This window comes from Rhipicephalus microplus, chromosome 2 (genome assembly GCF_043290135.1).
Source record: "Rhipicephalus microplus isolate Deutch F79 chromosome 2, USDA_Rmic, whole genome shotgun sequence".
Classification (NCBI taxonomy): Eukaryota; Metazoa; Arthropoda; class Arachnida; order Ixodida; family Ixodidae; genus Rhipicephalus; species Rhipicephalus microplus.
Window position 1 is genome coordinate 161696512 of NC_134701.1, and position 26560 is coordinate 161723071.

General features: G+C 46.6%; 1 protein-coding gene across 1 annotated transcript in view; it reads left to right on the forward strand.

Annotated features, from left to right (window-relative positions):
• Positions 1-24467, forward strand: part of LOC142792466 (uncharacterized) — a 50014-nt gene extending 25547 nt beyond the window's left edge. Inside the window, exons 7-8 of the mRNA XM_075885640.1 lie at positions 160-270; positions 23829-24467. Of these exons, the coding sequence (XP_075741755.1) occupies positions 160-270; positions 23829-24467 (750 nt within the window). The remainder of the gene's footprint in view (positions 1-159; positions 271-23828) is intronic.
• The last annotated feature ends 2093 nt before the right edge of the window (positions 24468-26560 follow it).

Consider the following 26560-nt stretch of genomic DNA (forward strand, 5'->3'; position numbering starts at 1 on the left):
TGTTCGTGATCTGAGCTACGGGAAAGCGTTGCGATGAGGACACAGAACGTGTGCCACGCAGATTTCGTGTGCAAAAGCAGACCGTATACTAAGCATCGATTTTATCAAGGTGACGGCTCACGTTGTCTGTGAAACATGCAGTGCTCTTTCGTTTTCCAGCACCCCGACAAGCACGCCGACGTGGCCATCGGAAAGCTGAACCGCACAATAGCTTCGTTGCGGGGTTACTGCACCTTCATAGAAAAGTCCACAAGTTGTTACAATACAAAGGTCAGTGCTGCTGGTCATATTATAGCTTGTGCCTTTGAAATCCCAATGCAACGAACCCGGACCAAGTGATTTATTTTCTACTGCGAACATGTGGTATTTATATATGCATTTGTAAAATACCTACATCATAATAAGAAACTCAGAATCGTATGACTGTAACTCCCGGCAATTAGCTGCCGAGGCCGCGTCATCAAGATATCGTGAATAGCCGCTACACCCGACGAGCGCAGGGGGCTCTGTGGAATGGAATAGAATGAAAAAAACTTTATTTTAGTCCTGCAGGACGCGCTTAGCGCGTAGCGGGCGTCTCCCACGTAGGGACCGAAGCGCGGTGAAAACAATGTGCTGATGTGGAGACGAGGGGACTGCAGGTGTACACACTCTCGATCATTAAAGCAGTCATCCTTTGTGGCAATCAAATAAATAACGGTTGAATCACTTAAATTGTTTTTTCATAAATATAGTTTTTTCTAGCTTTACTAATAAAATATCTATAAAATATCAAGAAGTGTTTAACAAATACGACAGCTCGATTAAGTTTACTGAACATGGCTTAACGGAAGATTTTTGGAGCAAACTAAGAACGAATGAATAAGCAGGAAGTACAAGACTGGATGGCACAACAGGATAGGACTGCCATGTTATCTTGACCTTTCCAGTTTTTTTTTTCCTGCCAGTCCCAGTCCTTGTTCCCTACATCATGTCATGTTCTCCTTGTGTAGACCTTGATGCTTAGTTAGCGTTCTAGAGCATTCGTTAAGCTTGCACAAACTAATCCAGCGTTAAGGTATCTGCTAAGTTCGTTATACAGGCATTATACAGGCATTATACAGGCGTTACACAGGCAGTTCGTCATACAGGGTACTGCCATATCGAATACCTTGACGCATCCAGCTCCATTAGGTACGCTTATATATTTCATTGCGAGCGTGTTAGATTGTAATTTATAATCGCGTGGTTATAAATAATTTGTTTTTGCCTTTTACGAGTGTTAAAGGCTTCACCTTCGAGCGAAATGGCTTCGTCGTGTGGTTGACACTCGGTAGATGATGAGAGGAGGGCTGAGAAAACGCGTGTTTGCTTCGAGGAAGCCTATAGATAATGATTGCCTAAACATACTTGGCGATTGTATTTTCCCGACTGTATAACTTCAATACCATGGCGCTAAATTTTTAGTAACGTTGTGGTAAATAAATATGCATTTTTGCATGCCTTTTTGCTGAAAAAATGTCGGTTGTTTCAATACCACGGGCTCCGTGTTTGACCTTCCTGTCACCCACGAACTACCTATCATTCACCCCAGTCACCTTCCTGTGGACTCGACCTTTCTGTAGACCTGGTCTGCAGATTTCCTGCAGACGCCGAGAAGGCGGAAACCATACTTTTCTGATGATGTGCATCCAGAGTGCGTGCGCATAGACTTATCCAACATATATTGTCCAGCCAGGACGACGAAGTGATGACCGTGGACAGCAACCACGGTTCCTCCGAGGAAGGTGACGTCGAAGCGGCTGCTGTTTTTTTTGTTCTGTTAATACAGATCTTAGTTTTCCTGGTCACATCGTCGTCCTGTATCTTGTTCTTTTCACGTCGTGACATTGGTGTATGTGCTGGACTGATGCTTGGGAGACCTCCACACCCTGGCACTTCAAGTCCGCCACCGCAACCCATTCCTGCAGTGGATGCTCCTGTCCAGCGCCACAGTCGCTGACAGCGAGGCCTTAGTCCCGAGGCAATCCCCCTCGAACTTCTCCGGCAACACACAGTGCTTGGAGAAATGGCTACGGGAGGGCCTTCACAGCTTACTGTTGATCAGCCTAAAATTCGCGAGACCTTCCACGGTGAGGTTTATGAAGACGTTGAGGACTGGTTAGACCAGTATGAGCGAGTCGCCAAGGCCAACCGCTGGGTCACTGAAAAAAGCAATCACGCGTCTACTTTGCTTTGGCAGACAGCGCTCGTACGTGGTGCGAGTACCACGAGTCAATGCTGTCTTCGTGGGATGAATTTCGGCAGCGAATTTTCGGGACATTCGCAAATACCGACCACCGTGATTCTGCTCTGCAGCTCATTGAGGCACGCATACAAAAACTAAAAGAGAGCGTTGCCATGTTTGCGGAGAACATGACCCGCCTATTTCGGTGGGCTGACCCCGAGATGCCTGAAGGTAAAAAAAAAACTTCGACATTTGATGAGGGGTGTCAAAGAAGAACTGTTGGCCGATCTCCTACGCAGCCCACCAACAATCGCAGCGGAATTTATCAAAGATAAATTGCCGCTGTCTGTCTCCTTCTTTTCTTGTCCCTCGTTATTGGCGCTGTATTTTATGTGAATCATGTTGGAGCAACTCGCCCAAGCAACCACGTTATCAAAGAGGCTATACGACAATCGAGTGAGCACTGCAGCAACGGCGCTGATACCACGACCAACCCAAACACATCTATCAGCCTCTCTGCTTTGACTGCCGGCAGTGAGTGTTCTCTGCGTGAGCTCACTTGTGAGGCTGTTCGTGAGGAGATACGAAACCTCCTTGTGACTCCGCAAGAACATACCATGGCTTGCGTTACAGAAGTTGTGCGGCAAGAACTCCATCAAAGATTTTCGTTGCCCGAACCACTCAGACCAGCGGTCTGTAAGCTATGCATCAACCGTCCCTCGACCCACTCCAGTGACGTACAACTCGTTACCACTGGCTCATCGCGACGTCAGCCAAGGGCCTTACAACGAGCCGTGGGCCCAGCTTCCAATCCGCCGCTGCCGCATCCACAGTGCAACGTGCCTATGCAAACGTCGCCGGTGTACACTCCGCCGACATCTCCATTTTGGTCGCAAAGGATGCCCACCAGTCGAACATTTACCCGTAAGACGGACTTGTGGCACACCGTCCACCGTCGACCACTTAGCTTCCATTGTGGAGAAGCCTGCCATGTTTTCCGCATTTGCCCATACCATTATCATAGACATTAAAACTTTCTACAAACCTCCCCTCGTGCTTATTTCAATAACCTTCGTGACAGCAGTGCAGGGCCGCATGCACAGCCTCACGATGCGCCGTATCGTCGGCCCCGCTCTCCTCCACCTGCACCTAACTCGTCGCAGCAGCGCAGTTACGCCAAGGTGGTCCGGGGCAGATCCCCCAGCCCTCGTCGGGGAAACTAACAGCAGTGACCTTTGGGGGAAGCTTGCCACTTGCAACATCTTCACTATGACGCGATACGACGGATGATACCACGGATCGTACGACGGACGATACCAAGGATGATACGACGTCACCGACATCAATGGAAATCGTAAGCGCCAGTCTAGACATTTATATAGACAGACGCACAGTAACAGCGCTGGTAGATACTGGTGCGGACTTCTCTATTATCAGCCGTACTCGCCGACTGCCTAAGGAAAGTCAGAACAATATGGACGGGCCCGAACATAAAAACCGCTGGGGGTCAATTGGTGACGCCGATGGGCAAATGTACCACTCGAATTAATATCGGCAGTTCAGATTTCCTCGCTACTTTCGTAATTTTACCGAGTGCTGCAAAGACCTGATCTTGGGAATGGACTTCCTGCTCGAATACAGCACCGTTATCAACATTCCCCAGAGATAGGTTACATTTTGGATGGTGCCAGGTTAAGTTTTGGGTGGGCCTGTACAGACCAGTGACGTAAACCTTGCGCGTCTTCGACGACGACATGACCATCCCAACGCAGTCGAGTGCACTCGTGGTTGTGACATGTGACACGTTAAGCAATTCTGAAAACACCGCCGAGCAAATTCCAACACTGCAATTCAGCCACGGTTTATCTATCGAAGAGGCGTCATGAGCATAAAATGCGGACACACGCGCGTCCTTGTTACGAACTTCAGCTCTGAACGGCGACATCTAACGAGGGGCATGGCAGTCACGTACATGGAAAAGCTCGCCGAGGTGACAGACGACTGCCTAACTCTTGAGAAAGATAATGTAACTGTACCCCCCCCCCCCCTCGGGCTTCTATTTGCTGATATTGGCCCAAGTTTGCTGCCGGCGCAGAAGCACAGTATCCTGCAGCTTGTTAACCAGTTTGAAGTTTGTTTCTCTTCGACCTTCAGGGTCCGTAAAATGCCGCAGACAAAACATCGAATTATAACGGACGACATGAGCAGACCCATCAGCCGAAACCCGTACCGGGAAGCTCCGCGGGTACGTGAAGCCATCGAAAACCTGGTGCGACAGATGCTTGAAGATGACGTTATTCAGCCGTCGAAAAGCCCATTGGCTTCGCCGGTTGTAGTAGTGAAGAAAAAAGATGGCACCTTACGTTTCTGCGCGGATTACCACAAGCTGAATGAGGTGACAAAAAAAAAAGATGTCTGCCCACTTCCACGTATTGACGATTCACTCGATCGACTACGGCATATGCGTTATTTTTCGTCGATAATTCTAAGGAGTGGGTATTGGCAAATAGAAGTCGATGAAAGAGACTGGGAGAAAACAGCTTTCGTGACACCTGACGGCCTTTTTGAATTTAAGGTACTTCTATTTGGCTTGTGCTCAGCACCAGCAACGTTTCAACGGCTAATGGACACCGTACTATCAAGCCTCAAGTGGAAGACGTGCTTAGTGTGTTTAGATGACGTCATCGCATTTTCTGCCACGTTAGACGAACACCTCAGGCGACAGCACTCAGTATTTCAAGCTATCCGTTCCGCCGGACTAACACTTAAGCCAGAAAAATGCCACTTCGGCTTCGAAGAGCTTCTGTTCCTGGGGCATCTTGTGAGCAGTGAAGGTGTGTGGCCTGACACTGAAAAAATAGCTGCTATAACGAATTTTCCAGCGTGAATTGACAAAAAGGCGGTCAGATGATTTTTAGGACTGTGTGCTTACTACCGACGCTTTCATGAGAACTTCTCGCGCATTGCCTCGCCGTCGACCCACCTTACCAGAGAAGACGTCGCATTCGTATGGAATGACGAACAGCAAAAGTTATTCAATGAGCTGCGGCAACGCCTTCAGAAGCCACCAATCCTCACACACTTTGATGATGATGCCCTAACAGCTAGCGCACACCAACGCCAGCAATGTCGGCGTAGGAGCTGTACTTGTGCAGTGGCAGGATGGCGCTGAATGAGTAATTGCTTACGCGAGCACAACAATTTTACGTGTGGAAGAAAATTATTCCACCACAGAAAAAGAGTGCCTTGCGGTGGTGTGGGTGGTTATAAAATTCCGCCCATATCTGTATGACCGTCCTTAAAATGTTGTCAGCGACCATCACTCCCTCTGCTGGCTGACGAATTTAAAAGGCTCTTTAGGACGGTTGGCGCGCTGGATGCTGAAACTTCAAGAATTTGACATGATGGTGGTCTACAGATCGAGAAAGCAACATTCATACGCTGATTTCCTTTCTCATGCGCCATACGAACCTGCGACGGCAGATGACGATACGGCCTTTGTCGGAGTTCTAAACACGGTACTGTCGCACAGCTGCAACAAGCCGACCCGGAACCAGAAACCATAATTCGTTTTTTGGAGGGTCATACTTCAGCTGTACCTAGACTGTTTGCGAGGAGGCTTTCGACATTTTGCTTGCGCAACGACGTCCCGTATAAGATGAACTTCACGCCACATGAAAACGACTACTTACTCGTCGTCCCAACATCTCTAAGGAGCGAAGTATTACAGGCATTTTACAATGAACCGACATCCGGCCACTTGGGTTAATCGCGTACGCTGTGCAGAGAGAGGTATAAATACGACTGGCCAAGACTGACGGCGATCGTTCAACACTATGTTCGGACGTGCCTTGATTGCCAGCGCTGAAAAGTCCCACCTGTCAAACCAGCCGGTCTCCTCCATCCTATTGACGTACCTGTTACTCCATTCGCTCAAGTCGGGATGTATCTTTTGGGCCAATTTCTAACCTCTTCAGCACGTCGCAGATGAATTATAGTAGCCACCGACTACCTCACTGGTTACGCCGAAGCCAAGGCTCTGGAGAGGGGCATGGCAACTGAAAGCAGCCCATTTTTTGTAGAGAATCTGGTGCTGAGGCATGGCGCTCCGTCAGTGGTAATAACTGACAGCGGAACTGCATTCGCAGCTGAACTATTACAGACAGTTTTAAGACTTAGTGGCACATACCACCGGCGAACAACGTCGTACCATCCGCAAGCAAATGGTCTTACGGAGCGTCTCAACAAGACACTTGCAGATATGCTCTGCATGTACGTCGATGTGGAGCATAAAAAGTGCGACGAGATCTTGCCATATGTCACATTTGCCTATACCATGGCTCATCGATAAACAACAAGAACAACGCCATTCCGCCTTCTTCATGGTCGTGAAGTCAACGCTATGCTGGATGCTATGCTGCCGCACGAGCGCGAAGACGCCGAAACGGATGCTGATTATACAACTCAGCTTGCCGAAGAAGCCCATAACTTGCACGCCTACATATAAGTCGCCAGCAGGATTACGATTCAAGACGGTAAAACCTTCGTCACTGAACAGTCTCATATGAGCCATGAGAGAAAGATTGGATATGGACTCCCATTCGGTGCCGTGGCCTCTCAGAAAAACTTTTAAGGCGGTACTTCGGACCCTCTAAAGTTCTACCACTTCCCAGTGACATTAATTATGAGGTTGTTTCTGAAGGTGCGCACTCCCTTAGGCTTCGAAGGTATGCTCCAGAAGTTGTGCACGTGGTTCGAATGAGGCATTATTTCTCCGAACGAACTCATGCGTTTCCAACGAGTACAAACTACTTTGATTATAAAGCATCGAGACGATGCTTCTTGAATGGGAGGCTAGTGTCACGGCTAAAGGCCGGACAGGAAGACAGAGGACGACGAACTGATGAACGTGGAAAACTATGGTTACTCCGAGAAAGACGACGTCAAAGCGCCTGCTCTTTTTTTTTTTTCTGTTAGTACAGACTTTGTTTTTTCTAGTCGCACCGTCGTCCTGCATCCAGTTCTTTTCACGTCGCGACAATATGTATGTATCCACACATTTTGGAAGGTGGCACATTTGATCATAATAATTTAATGAGTTTCACCTATCAGTCACCCACGAGTCACCCCCATACAGACCTCGTCTGCAGATTTTCTGCAGATGCCGAGGAGAGGGCAAGCAGGCTTGTCTGTTAATGTGTGCCCTTTGAGCGCGTGTATTGAATCATATAGTATATACGTATATATCAATAAATTCCGGGTCATCACACGATTGATAACATTAACTAAAGGAAATTCAACTTCCAATGACCTATCGGTCACCCACCAATCACCCTAGTGTGCAGATTCTCTGCAGAAAGATTGTAGCTTTCTGCATCTTCATGCAACAGACTGTTAGCTGGTAATTAAATGTCATTAATTAAAAGAACGTCACACATTTGATCTGTGTAGTATGATACGCCGCTGTAACTTTGTGGTAAAGCATCGGACGCGTTATTCGAATGTCGCATGCAGGTTCGGATGCCACCGGTGGCAAGTTATCTTTTCGTGAACTTTTTTAAGGGGCGAAGCTCCTAAAGACGTGGGTCTGTCCATTCCTTGTATGCATGTACGTGAACGCCTACATAGTTACGCCTTTGCCCACGTGTGTTCTCGTAATTCCTGGGTAGATGGTAATTGTCAATCACCTGTGGCACATACCCGCCCGCGCGTATGTGGCACTGTCTGGCGCGAAGTGTTTGATGACGTATGCGACGGGATTGTGACAGTGTTCACGTCTTGACCAGCGCATCGTATTCGTCAAACCAATACTAATTTTGTTTCACGCCAAGGAAGGGGCTCCAGGTCACGGGAGCACCCAGACGTAAGCAACTATATAGACATAGATAGGGTATAAACGCAGATATAAACCAAAGTTTTGAGCTTTGGTGCCAGAAGTCCTTTCACTCTCTCTTTTTCATTTTGCTTTCTCAGTTTGCCATTGAGACTATAATGTTCGTTTCGCAGAATCTTCGTCGTTGTTGGTCGCTGTGAGAGTTCGTCTTAACAGATGAATTGTGTTAAGCAGATTTGTTTTAAGCAGATTTTTTTTGCATTGAGTTTATGAGAAACCAAACAAACACTCCCATGTTGTTTGCTTAAACAAGAATTCATCTTAACCATAGAGTTTCTCACAAATACTTAGAGAGAAGTGTGGCGCCACCGTCTATGCGAATTTCTTAAGAGGCGATGTTGGAGCGCAGGGACTGACGGTATATGTGTCTGCGAGGCTTCTGTTGGCTAGTGTTGAGCAAGGCTTCGGCTCAAAAGTGAATACCACTGCGTAAATAAAGCTTTTATAAAGCAAAACAAAAAATGTGCGGCGATGGCGTAGTGGTTAGAGCATCCGCCTCACATGCAAGAGGTCCGTGGCTCAAATCCCGGTGCGCGCAGTTCCCAACCGGATTAAAAAAAATCCGCGTGTTGATGGAACTGCATTAAGAGGCCTGGTGTGCGGCCTCACCGGTAACCACCGCCGGGAACGCACTCCCTCACCAGAGAAGGATTGGCCACCCTGGTGCAGTGTCTGGCCACTACCTCCCACATGCATACGTCATATAACTCACGGCCCTCAGTCCCCAGCAGCTGCGAAGCAACTGAACACGGTGGCGGTCAGATCTGCAACGCAGCAGAGGGTGCTAAGAATCTCTGGATCCGGACAGGCCGCCATTGGATCCTGAACTTGGCAACGTTTAACGCTAGAACCTTATCTAGTAACGGAAGTCTAGCTTTACTATTCGAGGAGCTAGAGAGTGTTAAATGGGATATAATAGGGCTCAGTGAGGTTAGGAGGACAGACGAGGCCTATACGGTGCTACAGAATGGGCACGTCTTTTGCTATCGGGGCTTGGCAGACAGAAGAGAACTGGGAGTGGGGTTCCTAATTCACAGAAACATAGCTGGCAACATAGAGGAATACTATAGCATTAATGAAAGGGTGGTAGGTATTGTAATTAAACTGAATAAAAAATACAAGATGAAGGTAGTACAGGCTTACGCGCCTACATCCAGCAATGATGACGCTTCAGTTGAAAGCTTCTATGAAGACGGGGAATCGGCAATGAGTAAGGTAAAAACACAGTATACTATAGTGATGGGCGACGTTAATGCAAAGATAGGAAAGAAGCAGGCTGGAGACCAGGCAGTAGGAGATTATGGCATCGGTACTAGAAACGCAAGAGGAGAGCTACTAGTAGAATTCGCAGAACGCAATAATTTGCGGATTTTGAATACTTTCTACCGAAAACGAGAAAACCGCAAGTGGACATAGAGGAGCCCTAATGGCGAAAATAAGAACGAAATAGACCTTATAATGAGTGCCCACCCAGGCATCGTGCAGGATGTGGAAGTGGTTGGCAAGGTACGATGCAGTGACCATAGAATGGTACGGTCTCGAATTCGCCTAGATTTGAAGAAGGAACGACAGAAACTGATACGCTAGAAGCCAATCAATGAGCTAGCACTGAGAGGGAAAGTACAGGAATTCAGAGTGTCGCTGCAGAACAGGTACTAGGCTCTTAGTGAGGAAACCAACCTTAGCGTAGATACAATGAATGATAATCTGACGAGTATCATTAAGGAGTGTGCAGTGGAAGTTGGAGGCAGGGTAGTTAGACAGGACACTGGCAAGCTTTCCCAGGAAACGAAGAACCTAATTAAGAAGCGTCAAATCATGAAAGTGTCAAGTACAACAGACAAAATAGAACTGGCAGAGCTTTCGAAGTTGATTAATAGACGTAAGGTATGCGATGTAACAAGGTTTAACATGGAGAGAATTGAACACGCTCTGAAAAACGGAGGAAGCGGCAAAGCAGTGAAGAGGAAACTTGGGGTAGGCAAAAGTCGGATGTATGCACTAAGAGACAAAGAGGGCAAAATAACTACCAATATGGATAGGATGGTTAAAATAGCGGAGGAGTTTTACAGAGATCTTTACAGTAGCCGAGACAACCACGACCTTAATACTATAAGAACTAGCAGTAATTCAGATGACACCCCACCAGTAATGATAGAAGAAGTCAGAAAAGCTTTGGAGAGCATGCAAAGAGGCAAAGCTGCTGTTGAGGATCAGGTAACATCAGATCTGCTGAAAGCTGGAGGACAGATTGTGTTAGAAAAACTAGCCATCATGTTTACGAGGTGTCTCCTGACGGGAAGAGTACCAGAGTCTTGGAGAAACGCTAACATCATCCTAATACATAAGAAAGGAGATGACAAGGACTTGAAGAATTACAGGCCAATCAGCTTGCTCTCTGTAGTATACAAGCTATTTACAAAGGTAGTTGCTAACAGAGTAAAGAAACATTCGAATTCAATCAACCAAATGAACAAGCAGGAATTCGAACAGGCTACTCAACAATTGACCACATTCATACTATCAATCAGGTAATAGAAAAATGCTCAGAGTATAACCACCCACTATACATAGCCTTCATAGATTACGAGAAGGAGTTTGATTCAGTAGAAATATCAGCCGTCATGCAGACACTGCGGAATCAGGGCGTAGATGAAGTATATATAAACATTCTGGAAGAAATCTACAGGGGATCAACTGCTACCATAGTGCTTCATAAAGAAAGCAACAGAATACGAATCAAGAAGGGTGTAAGGCAGGGGGACACAATCTCCCCAATGCTATTTACCGCGTGCTTACAGGAGGTTTTCAGAAGCCTAGAATGGGAACAGTTAGGGATAACAGTTAATGGAGAATACCTTAGTAACCTGCGCTTCGCCGATGACATTGCATTGCTGAGTAACTCAGGTGACGATTTGCAACCTATGATTACGGAGTTAGACAAGGAGAGCAGAAAGGTGGGTCTTAAAATTAATCTGCAGAAAACGAAAGTAATGTACAACAACCTCGGAAAGGAGCAGCGCTTCGAGATAGGTAATAGTGAACTTGAAGTTGTAAAAGACTATGTCTACTTAGGGCAGGTAATAACCGCAGAGCCGAACCACGAGATTGAAGTAACTAGAAGAATAACAATCGGGTGGAGCACATTCGGCAAGCACTCTCAAATTATGACAGGTAGATTGCCACTATCCCTCAAGAGGAAGGTATATAACAGCTGTATCTTGCCGGTACTTAGTTACGGGGCAGAAACCTGGAGACTTACAAAGAGGGTTCAGCTTAAATTGAGGACGACGCAGCGTGCAATGGAAAGAGAAATGGTAGGTGTAACCTTAAGAGACAAGAAGAGAGCAAAGTGGATTAGTGGACAAACGGGGGTTAAGGATATCATAGTTGAAATAAAGAAGAGGAAATGGACATGGGCTGGGCATGTAGTGCGTAGACAGGATAACCGCTGGTCATTAAGGGTAACTAACTGGATTCACCAGAGAAGGGAAGCGGGTTAGGGGGAGACAGAAGGTTAGGTGGGCAGATGAGATTAAGAAGTTTGCTGGTATAAATTGGCAGCAGCAAGCACAGGACCGGGTTAACTGGCGAAACATGGGAGAGGCCTTTGTCGTGCAGTGGACGTAGTCAGGCTAATGATGATGATGATGATGATGATGATGATGATGATGATGAAACAGATCCACTCAAAATTTGCATTACAATGATTGGAGATTTTTGAAGACGACAGTATTTCTTGGAGACCTTCGACGCAAAAATTTTGTTTTGCCTGTCTGTATATTTGTGTGTTTGTGTTTAGAAAATGTGGTTAACGATTTTGAGCACTTGGTACTCAACTATGGAAGAGCATAGAGCCGTTCCGTGGGCCTAACTTGAGCGTTATTGCACGTGCAAAATGACTATCACAATACCAAAGTTAGCCCATTTACTCGTCCACCCTTAACGCTATTTGGTACTCTGAACATGAACAGACGATATCCAAACAGCCGACCCCATCCACAGCGCCCACCAATGTTGCTCAAGAATCAGCGTTCATACTTGTGCGATTGTCAATCAAAAAACAATTATTGCGCATATCTTAGGCCCCATAATGATACGTATATATTCTGTATGTGCATATTTTACTAGGAAAGGCATACATAAGTAATTAAAAGTATCGTAGGCTTTATAATGCTGCGCTAGCTATGCGATGCTTGCACGAAAAAGCGAGTGTTTCCAACGCTTTGCTAAGACGGAGCCATGATGGCACCTACCCGTCGCCTTGCGTTCTACACGTTATCACATCTGAGACGGGCGCGTACACCCTTCTCAGAGCCACGCGTTTCGTTTTCCAAGATAACTGCCAGATAGCACTCATGTCTCACGTGTGACGTGACTTGATTCGCTCGTTCGCCTCCGCTGCACGCTCATGGCACTCTAACGCGGCGCCTTCAGAATGCCATTCACCGATTTTCTTGTGCAGAACATCAAATAAATGTTTTGCTCACTCTCTCCACATGCAAGACTATCGTCTCTCGACGACATTTGCAGATTAACATGCAAACACGGGGTGATTTTTTTTTCTTTAGCCGAGCGGGCGTGTGTCACCCATCTTTAACAAAACGAACCACTGCACGTGCGCACTTTCTTTGAAGCATAGTCACCCGGCAATGCAGTTTAAGAGATCTGATGGTAGTGCCAGAACACACAGCCTAAGCGCAGCAAAACCAAGTCTTCCAATGCGTAGCCTAGTGAGTAGACGTAGCGAAACCGAACTTGTGCGTGCATATCACTTTCTTCTTTAGTTGTGAGCAAGGGGGTCACGGCTGATTATGTAGGCGCCCAGGAAGCGTTCTTTGAAAATGTACTAAAAAGGGCACTGACATTTCAGCGTGTCACCGTCTTCTGCGAGAGTTCCGTTTTCATAGTATCCCTGGTGGTTGGTACCAAAAATGCTGAGGCCGCCAAAGGAGCTTCGTTGCGCCCTCTGGTCCACTGTCTGGTGCCTACTCACCTTTTCATAAACGCCTCCATGGGCGCCGCCATAACCCTCCTTGGTCTGTGCAAATTGGCGCGTCCTCTCGAAAATGCACTGACAACGCTGCGCCCTTAGCCTTTGTACTCCCGCGCACAGCCCATCATGGCGGTGTTTTTTTCCTTCCTGTGAAAAAGGTGTATAGCCATCACTGCATGGACGCCTTCCAGGTTTGAAAAGTGGCAAACGAGAGAAACTGAGCAATAACCGTCTCTCGTGGGAGGACACAACAACCGTGGCACTTGCGGGGGGAGATAGGGAGAGCTAGCTATGAGGCAGCAGAGCACAAGGAAGCCGCAAAGCAGCAGCTTCCCCGATGGAGGCTTGGCACAAGTCACGCGATAGAGGCGCATAGGTGACGCGGTGTGGCCGATGCAAAGATAGCCTCGCTGCTGACAAACTGCGCACGTTCCAAGCCTCGTCTTGGTGCATGTAGGCGTCAACCATATCAGTGCGTGGGGTACATTTCCTCTAGTTGTTTGCGCTTGCTCAAGACTGCACATCACCAGCACTGTACCTTTGTCTCTGCCTGCTTTTCAGATGGACGCCATCCTGCGCGAGGTGCATGATGCTGTGTTCCGCCTGCAAGAACCGAAAGTCTAGTGAGTATAGTCACGTTCACTCTTGGCTTCGAAATGAGACGGAAGCGGCAAAACTGACAGGAAAAGCGCTCTCTTCAAAACTGATTGGAAAACCGTTCTGCCGTGTCTTCTATGACTATCGTGCGCGATCGACTTAGAAGTTCGTTTTGCGAGTTTTCGACTGCGCAAGCGGCAACAACAGCGTGTAGCTGGAAAGCGTCTCAGTCCAGACATTGTACGCGTGCTTTATGAAAAAAACAACTGGTGAGGAGGAGATAGCGCCTGTAGAAGGGGTAGTGACAGCGAGAAAAGAAAGCACGTCCTCGTCTTTTGACTCGGAGTGGTTTAGGGGCCCTTTAAGCTCTTATGTGGTTGCTAAGAAAAACTGCCGGACGCTATAGAGTAAAAGAGTCTGGGCCTGAATTCACGAAAACAGTTCACGCTGCAAGAGATACGTTCTTCCAGTCTCAATGCTGGACGTGCCATTCATTAAGATGGCCTGCCAATGTAGAAAATTACGCGCGAATTTTTCACTTCACCAAACCTCTCACCGTAGCCTCCACGTGTACAGACGTGAGCAAAAGTGTGCAGACCATGGAATCGCGTGACAGGAGGCATCGACGCACCATCTAGCGACGTGACGTCTGCTGCGGTGCGCGTGGCGTATAGTATAAGTTGGCCTCTCAGGTCGCTACTTCGGAGGCGTTAACTCCGTTCACAGCCAAAACTACAACTGGGTGTCGATTTCTTTGCTTCATCGGAGTTGCGCAGATATTACACGCATTACGAGGAGCCAGTTCAAGCACTGGTATAAAGTTTGCCTTGATTAGGCTCATTTTGCTCAGCTAAGTTAAGAGATAGCATGATGAACAACGTTTATTTGATTTGGCCGTCTTTATCTTGACCCATCTGGGCGCATCGAAGCTCAACTTCGCTTAACATGAAAACAGCAAGCTGTACTGTGGTTAATTAAACCTGGCAACTTCTAACGTTATTAGGTGATACCCTGCTCAACTAGGTTTCATTAGTTTCGGCTACACTCGCGTTGACTTAGGTAGGCTCATTTAAATTAATTTTGGCTTAACCCAAGAAAGCAAGCTGGGCTGAAAAAAGAAAACCTTAGTTTTGTGTTCTTCCCTTCACCAGGTTGTGCGATGCTAGCTGTGCTTAGTTATTCTAATTAACCGGTGTAAATAACGACGCAAGCCCAGCGCTCGAACCGGCCCCGTCGCAGCCGCTATGGAAAATATTAGCACAAATTCATTGGAGAAAACAAAGCGACACTCACTTGTCGTTTTCTCTACGAGCACTGTAACCGCGCCAGAGCGACATGAGAGGCCAACTGGACGGGCATGCGCATCACAGCAGACATTTTGTAGCTAGATGGCGCATAGAGTTTCCAAAATTTTACTAGAGGGGACTCTGGCGCTCAGATCGTTCTAAGCAGGTTTTGAGAGAGGCAGTGAGCAAAATAATAATTGATGGTGAAGTTCCCGATGAATGGAAACTTAGCAGGATGAGCATGATCTATAAAGGAAAGGGGGACAAAGCTGACATAAACAACTACCGTCCTATAACAGTGACATCAGTGGTCTACAGGCTGGCGATGCACATTATAAAGGAAAGACTGCAGGCATGGATAGAGGATGAGGGGGTGCTGGGGGAACGGCAGAATGGGTTTTGGAAACACAGGAGGTTGGAAGACAATCTGTTCTCACTGACGCAGTGCATCGGAATAGCAGAAAAGGAACACAGGCTCCTGTGGCTAGCATTTTTGGATATCAAGGGAGCGTACGATAGCATGGTTCAAGAGGAATTGTGGGGAATACTGGACAGACTAGGCGTGGAACATGTAGTCACTAATCTTTTAAAGGGCATCTATAAAAGTAACAAGGTAGTTATAAAGTGGGAAAAACAGGTATCCAAGCCTGCAAAGGTAAAACGGGGGCTTAGTGCCCCCTGTCACCCTTATTATTGATGATGTACCTACAAGGATTAGAGGCCAAATTAAAGGGAAGTGGACTGGGCTTCAACCTCTCTTTAGTCAAACAAGGAAAACTTATTGATCAGGCACTACCAGCATTAACGTATGCAGATGATATAGTGCTAATGGCCAACAACAAGGAAGATTTGCAGAGATTGATGTACATCTGCGGTAATGAGGGAGATAGGTTAGATTTTAGATTCAGTAAGGAAAAATCAGCAGTCATGATTTTCAATGACAACGAAGGTAGTGAGCTTAGAATACAGGAGGTCACGCTATAGATAACAGATAAATACAAATATCTGGGCGTATGGATAAGCAATGGTACCGAGTATTTGAGGGAACACGAAATATACGTGACGACTAAAGGTAACAGGAATGCAGCAGTGATGAAAAATAGGGCACTGTGGAATTACAATAGGTATGATGTTGTGAGAGGAATATGGAAAGGGGTCATGGTTCCTGGGCTGACGTTCGGCAATGCGGTTTTGTGCATGAGATCATAAGTTCAAGCAAGTTTAGAAATTAAGCAACGTGGAGTGGGTAGGCTTGCCTTAAAAGCTCACGGGAATACACCAAATCAGGGAGTACAAGGTGATATGGGATGGACATCATTTGAGGGCAGGGAAGCTAGCAGCAAGATAAAATTTGAGAAGCGATTGAGAGAAATGGGGGAGGAGCGTTGGGCTAGGAAGGTTTTGAGCTACTTGTACATGAAGAATGTCGATACAAAATGGAGGAAGCGAACCAGGAAGTTGACTGGTAGATACTTAGAAAACAGCAGGTGGCCAAACCAAAAAGAACTATCGGTTAAGAAGAAAGTGAAGGAAATGGAGACTGACATGTGGAGAATGGGCATGATTAAGAAGTCCGCACTAGAGATCTATCGAACCTTTAAGCAGGAAATTGCCAAGGAAAGGATCTATGATAATACTCGGGGTAGTTCTCTACTGTTCGAGGCCAGCACGGGAGTACTGCGAACCAAGACATATCGGGCCAATTACAAAGGGGTTGACACAGTATGCAGTGCGTGTGGAAAGGAAGAAGAAACTGCCGAACACTTGATATTTTTCTGTAAAGGGCTTCACCCTATAGTTCAGGATGATGGCGCAGAGTTTTTACTTTTTTATTTCGTTGTCAGTTTTTCAAAGCACTGGGGTTTAGGGACCGGGAGGGCAAAATAAACTTTAAGCGGGTAGACTTAACTAGAAGGAGGTTACCTGATTGGTGGCTAAAGTCAAGGCACGAGTGAAAATTAAACTCTTCACTGCAAAGTACCAATCCCCAAACTCACTTTTAAGGAAACAAAATGTAGTTTTTGGTTCATTAAGTATTACGGCTTGGTGGCGCCATACAGCCATATCCATCCATCGATCGGGTAACCTTGCGGAGGAGACAAACGAGACAGCATGCGCCACTCTCTACAAAAATTGCTCTCCCGCTGTGTGGTGGTGACCCGTTTTGGGTAAAATCATTTTGATCGAGGAAGTGTAGGGCAGTGCATGGCACCTAAGCTTTTTAAAATCTCATCTATGAAAACCATTCTTGAAAATGCCTTGATATGTTTAGTTTAACGTCACAAAACCACCATATGATTATGAGAGACGCCATACTGGAGGGCTCCGGAAATTTTGACCACCTGGGGTTCTTTATCGATTATACTCCAAGATCAGAAGTTTGAATCAATGTGCCCGCGCCTCGTATATATAATTGACATGTCATAAAGCATTCGTTAAACATGGTTGTAGTACCATAATTTATTATGCTAATATAAACGTTAACCCAAGTGTTTCTCTCACTAGGCACGAAGAAATAAATGTGGATTTTACCTATTTCTAGAAGCGTTTAGGATGAACATTGTCCTACAGGCTACCTTACCTATTAACCACCTTAAACCACGAAAACATTGACACTTTGTCCTTTCTTCCGCCATTAACTTCCTATGAATCTATTTAAATATTGCAAGAAACGTCGCTACAATTGGCTGTCTTGCGCATTTTTAAAATAATTCTTATTACTGTATTGTATCTTTTACTGTGATGTCTCTGTGTATCAGTGTATAGTATTGATCCTGATAATTTTTGACCCTTCATTGTAATATTGTGTGTAAATATTTCTTACAATTATTTCTCAACTATAGCGCTGTAGATATATGTAATTTTAAATAATCAAAATCGTCACATTAGATGCTTCGCCCAGCTAATTCACTTTACCGAATAGCAGATCTCCCGAAATTTTGACCACTCTACTTATTGATTTCTGCTTTAAATGTTCATGCCAAGTTAATATATGTATGTATTCTCTCGCTCTCTATTTGTGGAGCTTTGTTTCATAAATTTTGTATTCGTACTTGGTGCCATTATATACTTGTAAAGTTTATTTTGTATTCTACAAGTATGAATGTCTGTCGTGTATTGCTGCTTTGCCAACTTGTGACTGGGTCGGTACTTTGTCCATCCCTCGAGCTTTTAGTCCCATGCTCCATGACCTATTGAAAGAAAAAAAATGAAGTCTCTGATCAAAACAACAATAGCTAATTTAGGTGAATTAAACCAGCAAATTTTGCACAAGATGCCGGACGTAGAACACAGTGGCCTGATGTGCACCGGAGAGTTGCATGTGATGGCTTATAACAACGTGGCGCATGTTAAATCTATTTCTCATTGTTACAGAAAGCCGAAATATTATTTCACCATCAACCCTCTCCGCAAAGATATGATCACCGACCTAGAAAAATTACAGTAATTTAGGCAGCTTGCATCTGCTAGCAGACCATAATCGCAGATATTTGCAGTGTAAAATATTTGCAGTGTAAATAATTTTTGCCCCTTTAACCCACACAGGGCCCGCTAGAATTGCAGCTGTTTATGGAAACGTGAGCCTTGCTTTTCCAGGTACCGCAAACTTAGTGCTCCGCGACCTGTACTATCAGCAGAAGCAAATTTTCTTTTGGAAACATAACTGATAAATAGCGCTACAGTGTTGCAGGAATGACTTGCTGACAACTACAACTCGCACAATTTAAGCAGCAGCTCCATTTCTACATGTATAACGAATGCGTCAAATACTAATTGCCGAAATAACGTGCTACACCAGCAACGGTGTTACTTATAACGCGTAACCACCAACACTGCGAAACAAGGCGGGCGTTTTTGCACTCATCACGACTATTACGAAGTACCAGATTTATCACATCGTAGCTGGCCACATAATATACAGGGCGACCATCCACCGCTGAGCGGTGCACGATTCATGGTCGACAGACACTACTAGTGCATCAGATGGAAGTCTTTTGTAGTCTTTCTCATTTTATTCCATCTCATGCAGCATTTTTTCTACAAGCAGCGCGACTCTTCCACTAAGTGATCCACGTTGCCACCGTTGGGACTCTTGAAGAGGCTGAACTGAAGCATTAAGTTTTGCGGGCAAGCGTAATGCAGTGACGCTGGATCTACTTTTTTTTGTCGTTGACGCCTTTAGGCATTTCAGAGTAACCCAGCGCAATAACCAATTGACGAAGTACTTGTAAAGCTGCTACCACCTCTGAAAAAAGGAAAAAAAAAAAAGAAAACAGCGCACCCGAGGTAAACTCTGAGAAGTGCGGCGCTCACTATCCGCGCCGCTGCCATCCGCGCCCCTAGCGGCGTCGGCGCGCGAAGGGCTTTCTCCGGCAAGCAAAAAGCGCCGCGCTCATCACACCTTCCCATTCTAGCCACCCTAGCCTTGCGTTGCAGCTCCCATTAGCCCCGAGAAGTTAAAATGGCGGCACCGGGTGGGCGGCCTGGATGACGTCACGGCTGGGACTCTTCGACACCCGCCGTTGCACCGCCTACATAACATCCGCTCGCATCGTACGCTGCTTCGCTGTTTGCGTTTACTTTTCGCCATACTGTAGCTTCAAATGAACAACGAAAGCAGCATCCATAACGACGGACAACTTTTGTGCAGTACAATCGCCAATGGTTACAGCGCTATATCGGACTCCAATGGTTACAGCGCTATATCGGACTCACTTTGATCAGGTTTGTTGATGTCGCGCTGCAACTCGGGGATGGGTTCGATTCTCGGCCGTGGCAGCCGCATTCTGACGGCAGTGAGGAGCGAGAACACGCCAGGTTGTCGAAATTGTACTACAGCGTGTCCCGTATACAAGTCGTGGTTTTTACAAGTTAAAACAACATATTTGCATTAATATATAGTTGCTTTCTTCACGAGCGGTTTCCTTCAGCTATGTCCTCACTTCGCCAAGATTTGTATCGGGCACATGCACCTATCTGGCCACGGGCAGTTTTTTTTTTTTTTGCTTCCGGGCGAAGCTCCACAGGCAGTATCGAGGCTTGCAACGTAAATTCCTCTGTGCATTTTGGCAGAAAGCACTACTTTGTCAAATCACCCAAATAATATGCATTAAAACCGCGATGTACTTAGGGAATTGAAAACACCATTATTTTCTTCGTAGTTCTTTGGCACACATGTTCCAACTTCGGAGTGCCCGCCAAGTTGTAAAGAAAGTTAGCACTGTGGCGTAAAGCACTTAAAGACTGATTCCTCGGCGTAAGTGGTGAATTCAACAAATGTCTTGCAGTTATTGCAACACCGTTTTCACGGTGAATCTTGCGTTGAGGAAAAAGTTTGCCCATCAGATTATCGCAACTGTCTGCAGCTGCCCAACGTTCTTTAGCAGTGTAAACAGCTGCCTTCTACCTTGGTAGGCTTGCATTGCAACATTGAGCAATTATCACCGCCGTATCGCGTAAGAGCGGGCGCAGAAAAAGGCGATACTCGGCCGCGGAGCAAACGAGTCCTTGTCGTGACGTCACTTCGCCATGACTGCCACGCCGCCAGTGTTCGTTCTTGGGGCTAATAGACACTAGCGCCAGAGTTCCTTCAAGTGTGTATTAGTAAACTTTATGCTGCCGCGTGATCCGGTGGTCTGAACACTTTTGTTCACGCCTGTACATTTATTTTAGTGCCACTAATAGTTGGTGTATTGTATTGCACCCTGCTAAAACCCCAGTAGGGGTTGCAACACAAATTAATTAATTAATTAATTAATTAATTAATTAATTAATTAATTAATTATTAATTAATCAATCAATCAATTAATTAATTAACTAATAACTGACTAACTATAGACTTTCCAAATTGGGTCGCTAAAAATTACATCTATGTTTGCTTCAGTCCAAAAGTTAGGGTATTTTTTGTGATGAACATCCAATTAAAAATAACATGTCAGGAAAACTTGACTCCCGCTTTTCTAGAAACCTGACTTTCAATTTTTTTAGCGCGAAAACTTAGAATATTTGAACAAATCAGTATTTTTCAATGACACTTTGCATACATTTTGCTTAGGCATTGACCTGTGCAATGAACTGGTATAACTGAGAAAACGCATGAACAAGGTTAATATTGCAATATGAATGCAGCTTTTTGAAATAGTGCTATTTTTTGTTGTTAGGCTATAACACACCTAATATACGTAATAGCATAAAGATCTTAGTTCAATACACAATCTACATACGCATCTAGAAATGCTTCCATCTTTGTACGGTTGCATTTATACTTATGTATGTTGGCACAATGGGTTTATTTTGGGTAATTTTGGTAACTAAATTATAGTTCCTTCAATTTTTTTTACTCGGCGCACTTGAAGAGTTCCTTTACCGTCTTCCCTAAAGCAACCAAAATGGATTTTGTTTCCGAATCTAGAAATATATCCTAAGAGGTGGCAACATAAGTCATCACACAATAGGTTCCGCGAAACAAGCTGCAGCGTGATGTCCTCCGCAAAGCTGACGGCAATGAAATATCAGGGAGGGGGGGGGGGTAAGCCTTACGTCGCCACTGAGAAGAGCATCGCAATAGGCACGCTCCGTAGGGCAGACTAGACGCTTCCGGGTCTCGAGAAGGCCGCACAGCTTCGTGTGAAGATTTTGGGGTTCAGTTTTCATCGGCACCGTATTTGTGAGCATTTTCTCTCGAATCGTCCAGCTAGGAGAGTAACCACGGAAACAGAACAATAAAAACCGCAGAACAATAAAAAACGAAGCCACACACTGACGTAAAGACACCTTCCTTGCGTTACATTAAGCGCCGACGCGAAGCCAACTTGCACCACAGTTACAAAGTTTCAGAAGTTGCTCATTCATAGAACCATTCTCCCCTCACTTGTTTTGACAGTTCAATATATGCGCGTTCGACTGTAATATATATCGATGGTATCACTGCAGCCGATCTCCCTTTTTTTTTTCAGATCGCCGAGAACATTCTGGAAGAGCGCGCCATCGCATATTCGCTTGAAGATAATAAATTTTCGCTAATTTTGATTTCGTAATTACAGAAGCAAGCATGACTAGAGTTGGCATACTTCGAACATCGATGAATGCTAATAAATATTATGGGCTTAATTGAATGAAAATAGTGAGAAAAATATTTCTCTACTTTTTTTTTGTATTCGAAGCTAACCGCTCGAGGTAATCAGTATCGTCGGTCGTAGATGTGTGAATTTCAGTTGACTTCATGTTTATTAAAGACAATAGTCTTCCTTGCGGTACTTCGACGCAAAAACTTTGGTCTGTCTGTCTGTCTCTCTGTCTGTTCGCTGTAACGATATCACAGACGCCGCCCATAGATACCCAAAACGACCAACCCCATCCGGAGCGCCCAACAGTATTGCTCAAGTTTCAGCGCTCATACTTGTGCGATTGTCAATGAAAAATCAAATATTGTGCATATCTGAGGCTCCGTGACAACATGCTTATCATTTGTACGTGTGTCTTTATACTAGAGAAGACATAAAAAAGTAATGCTAAGGACTGTAGCGTTCATCACGCTGCGCTGACAATGCAACACGATGCTCAAAAAGGCAAGTGTTTCTTACGCTTTGCTAAGACGACGATTGGTGGCAGCTGTCCGTCGCTTTGCGTTTTACACCTTATCTCCTCCAAAACGGGCGCGTACACCTTCCTTCGTTTTTGAAGATAACTGCCAAATAGCGAGCGTGTCTAACTGTCTCGACGCGCTCGTTCTCCTTCGCTGCACGGATCGAGATAACGCAGTGCCTTCAGAATACAATTCACCCACTTTCCCACTCAGAACATGCAATAAACGTTTTGTTCACTCTCTCCAGACGCAAGACTTTCGACAACATTTGCGGTGAAACATGCAGATACGGGGTCAATTTTTTTGCTAGTGCTGGCGTTGGGCCGAGAGGAATCAAAGCAAGTGGACAAGAATAGCATTAGAAGACCGGGGACATCAGCAACCATCAGTCTTTGAAGCTTTTCTTAGCCCCGTATTCAGAAACGCTGCTTGCCTTGAACTTGACTTGCCACCGACTTAACTGCAGCACAAACGCGCTTAGAATGCACTGTATTTAGACGGTGCCAAGGAAGCAAAAAAAAAAAAAAGACAGATCCCACGTACAGTGGGAATCGATTACATGCGAATCACGAAAGAGAAATATTGATATGTCACTTTAAAATCAGCACAACTTTACGAGGTGAAGGTAAATGATGCCGTACATGACTTCCGTGTCATGATTATCATGTTTGAATGTGTTGTTTACCTTTGTCATCTATTCACGTCACGTGATACCAAATTTTGTATATGTCAATCTAGCGAAACGGCCGCGAGCACGCTATGAACGTGGTCTGTTGTCGTGTTCTTACATGACACGAGTATCAGGATTATCATGTTTGCACCAGTCATATATTTCGTCATTCATTGGCTTCACGTAACGCCAAATTTGGTATATGTGGAGCTAGCAAAACGGCCGCGAAAGCATCATGAACGACCCAATATACTTCAATGTAGCGTTGACGCGCGCGCCCGCTGGGCACAGCGACGCTACGTTAGTAAAACGCGAGCATTTTATAGTTTGACGCAAGGCGCGACCAGCGTCGGTGGACGCACGTCGCATCGGCTCCCGCTCTATTCGTGAGGACCGGTGGAACCCTGCTTCACACTTCATCAAGATTGATCTTATCTTCTTCGTAACATTGTTCTGCACTAGAAGGCATCTCTCTCATCCAGGTGGGCCAATTTCGGGGCATTTTATGTCTACTTGTTGACCTGACCTCGTGGGAGCTACGCTCACCCGACCGAGCGTTGCACTGAACGCTGACTGCGTCGGAACTTCTCCGCAGCCGCAGCCACAGATGGCGGCCACCACTCTCCGTGGATATGATCCCACGACATTGGCGTGGAAAGAAATTTCTACCCCAGCGTCCGAAAACTCCGTTCCTCCAACTGATATCGTGGATGAGGGACTGTTCACCGTGGCGGCCCTCCGCAAGCGTCGCCAGCAATCTAAAGCTACCAAGGCCTCGGCTACCAATAAGGCCGCGTCCGCGAACATACCACCCGAGAAGAAGACATTACGTGTACCGTGGCGGCCTACCGCTATGCCCCGCATTGCTGCAGAATACTTCACCATCGTGCTGAAGCCTCGTCGCTTTCATCAGAAAGCTTGGCAAGACTTCGGTGGCCCTTATACTTTCGAGGGCCACCGCGTGCCACGTTTTGTGCACTACAAAAGCGTTGTGACACCAGTACGCAAATATAAACGCCCCATTCCAGCCTGCTACCGCTGTGGTACGGTAGGCCACCGGGTGGAGCTGTGTCCCCACCTGAACGACCAATGCTGCGGCCATTGTGGTCAAGTTGTGGGTGCTTCTGAGGAGGAGATGGCACTGTACGAGTGCAAGCCATCGTGCCTGGTGTGCGGTGAGGGACATCTGACCGTATCCCAGGCCTGCAAAGCAAGGTTTCACCGCCTGCATTAGCCTGGCGGGCATCACTGCAGTCGTGGCTCGTCGAAGCAGCGGTAAACGCCCAAGACATCTGGCGTCGTGCCAGAAGGACGTCAGCCGGGAGCTACTAACCAAGCCATGAAGAACCCTGCTACTGGAGGGCCAGTCAACAAGCACCACCTCCACCTAAGACACCATCACAGCTAACGTAATCCAAGACACCTGACCAGGGTGCCCCCGTGCTCCAATCTGGGGACGTTTCACCTTTGACTGATCCCGGCGCCCGTAAGCGGCCGAACAAGAAAACTGCTTCTCAGGTAGGCAACGGGTCGAGGGCTGCCTCCTCCTCTTGCTCTTCCTTCCCGCCTCCTCCCCCAAATTCTTCGAACTCATACAAGAGCTTGCTGTGCTGTGGGCACAGAACGAGCAGCTTCAAGGCAAAATTGCCGCCTTGGAGACAGGTAGTCCACCAGTCCCCCCGCGTCACTTCCCACCAATATTACCATTCCCGCTCCAGAACCGACGCCCATGGGCACCATTCCTTCCGTCTCGGAGCTTTCTGACACTGAAGAGCGATTTCAGGCTACGGAAAGTACTATGACCGCCTTAATGACACGACTAACCGCCATAAGCAAAAGCCTGTAAACTCTTTCCAACACTGTTACCCAACAGGTGACGAGTAACAATAAAACTTGGCTCCATGGCGTAAACCCTCGAAGCCGAAGGGCTAATCCTCTGAAGGACATTAATCGTCCCTTTAAGTTTTCACACGCTATCAGCCTCGCTGAAATCTCCGAGGACTCCGAGCTCCCAATTGCACAGGGTGCCGAAGTGGGGCTAGAGTCCCTCCCAGCCACTACGAATTCTCAATGTGGTGACTCATATTAACTACTCCACATAGCCACACCGAAAACCTCAGTTACTCTCTTTAATTCAGTGGAATCGTAGAGGCTTCAAAAATAGGGCCAAACGGGCCCATTTCCGCATCTATCTTGAAAAATTTGAGCACCTGTGCGTCATCGTTGTCCTTCAAGAGCACGGCAATGCCGTGTACCTCTTAGGTTATAACACTTTTCAACGGGGCCCATTCACTTGCCTTCTTGTTCATAAAATCTAACTGCGCAAGAGGTCGACCTCAAACTTCAATACCGTACTCGTACACTATGGTCACAGTTCTTCACCTGCGCAGAACCGACACCCCAGTGCACATCCTCAATATTTATTGCAAACCTAAACTCAAAAACATCAGATTCATTGACATTTTCAGCAGGGCACTGAAGCTCGCCGGGCATGACCCCCTTTTAATAGTGGGTGACTTCAACACCCCTAGCAGGCTTTTGGGGCTATCGCAAAGAAGAGGCGCGTGGAAGGAAACTTGTGGAGCTAACTTCCACGCTGGACATGACTCTTCAAACAGCGCAACCAAATCGTGTAGGTAACTCTGTCAGCCGGGACACCTGCCCCCACCTCACATTCACGAAAAACATCAGACATGCAGACTGGTTCAATACCAAGGAAACCCTCAGTAGTGACCACTGCATTCTCAACACTACATTTTCTACACGACCCCTACAATGCCCCATCGCACAGGCTCCCATACCAAACTGGGAAGCCTTCCGGCAGTCCTTACTGTTATGCCTGCGAGTCAACAGCGAACGTCCGTGCCTTTGAAAAAGGCAATCTGTGTCAAGGCCAGCCCGCCTGACGCGAACAACTCAACGGCGTAAACACGCGCGGCGCCTTTCTGGCGCGCACGTGCAGTGAGTCAGCGCAGCCGCGAGCCCGTCGAGTAAACAACCGGGGTCTTCCTGTCTGGCGGCTGACGCAATGCGCGGCGACGTCACTCGTCCTTGGGTGCAGCCACCTGCAGCGCAGCCTCTCCAGATTTGATGAGAAAGAAGGACGTGGCCCAGCGGCGACCTCATTGGAGGATTCTGACCTCGCGACCAGCGGCGCTTCTGGTTGAACATTTGGATTGGACCCGGGGCATATAAAAGAAGCCCTGCGGCGCGTCGAGAGCGGACCCCTTTGACAGGAGACCCATTTGAGAGCAGATTTATGTGTTAGAGAGGAGAGCTCATCTCTTCGAGTCTCTGTCGGCCCCAGTGCCGAATTTGTAACGCCTC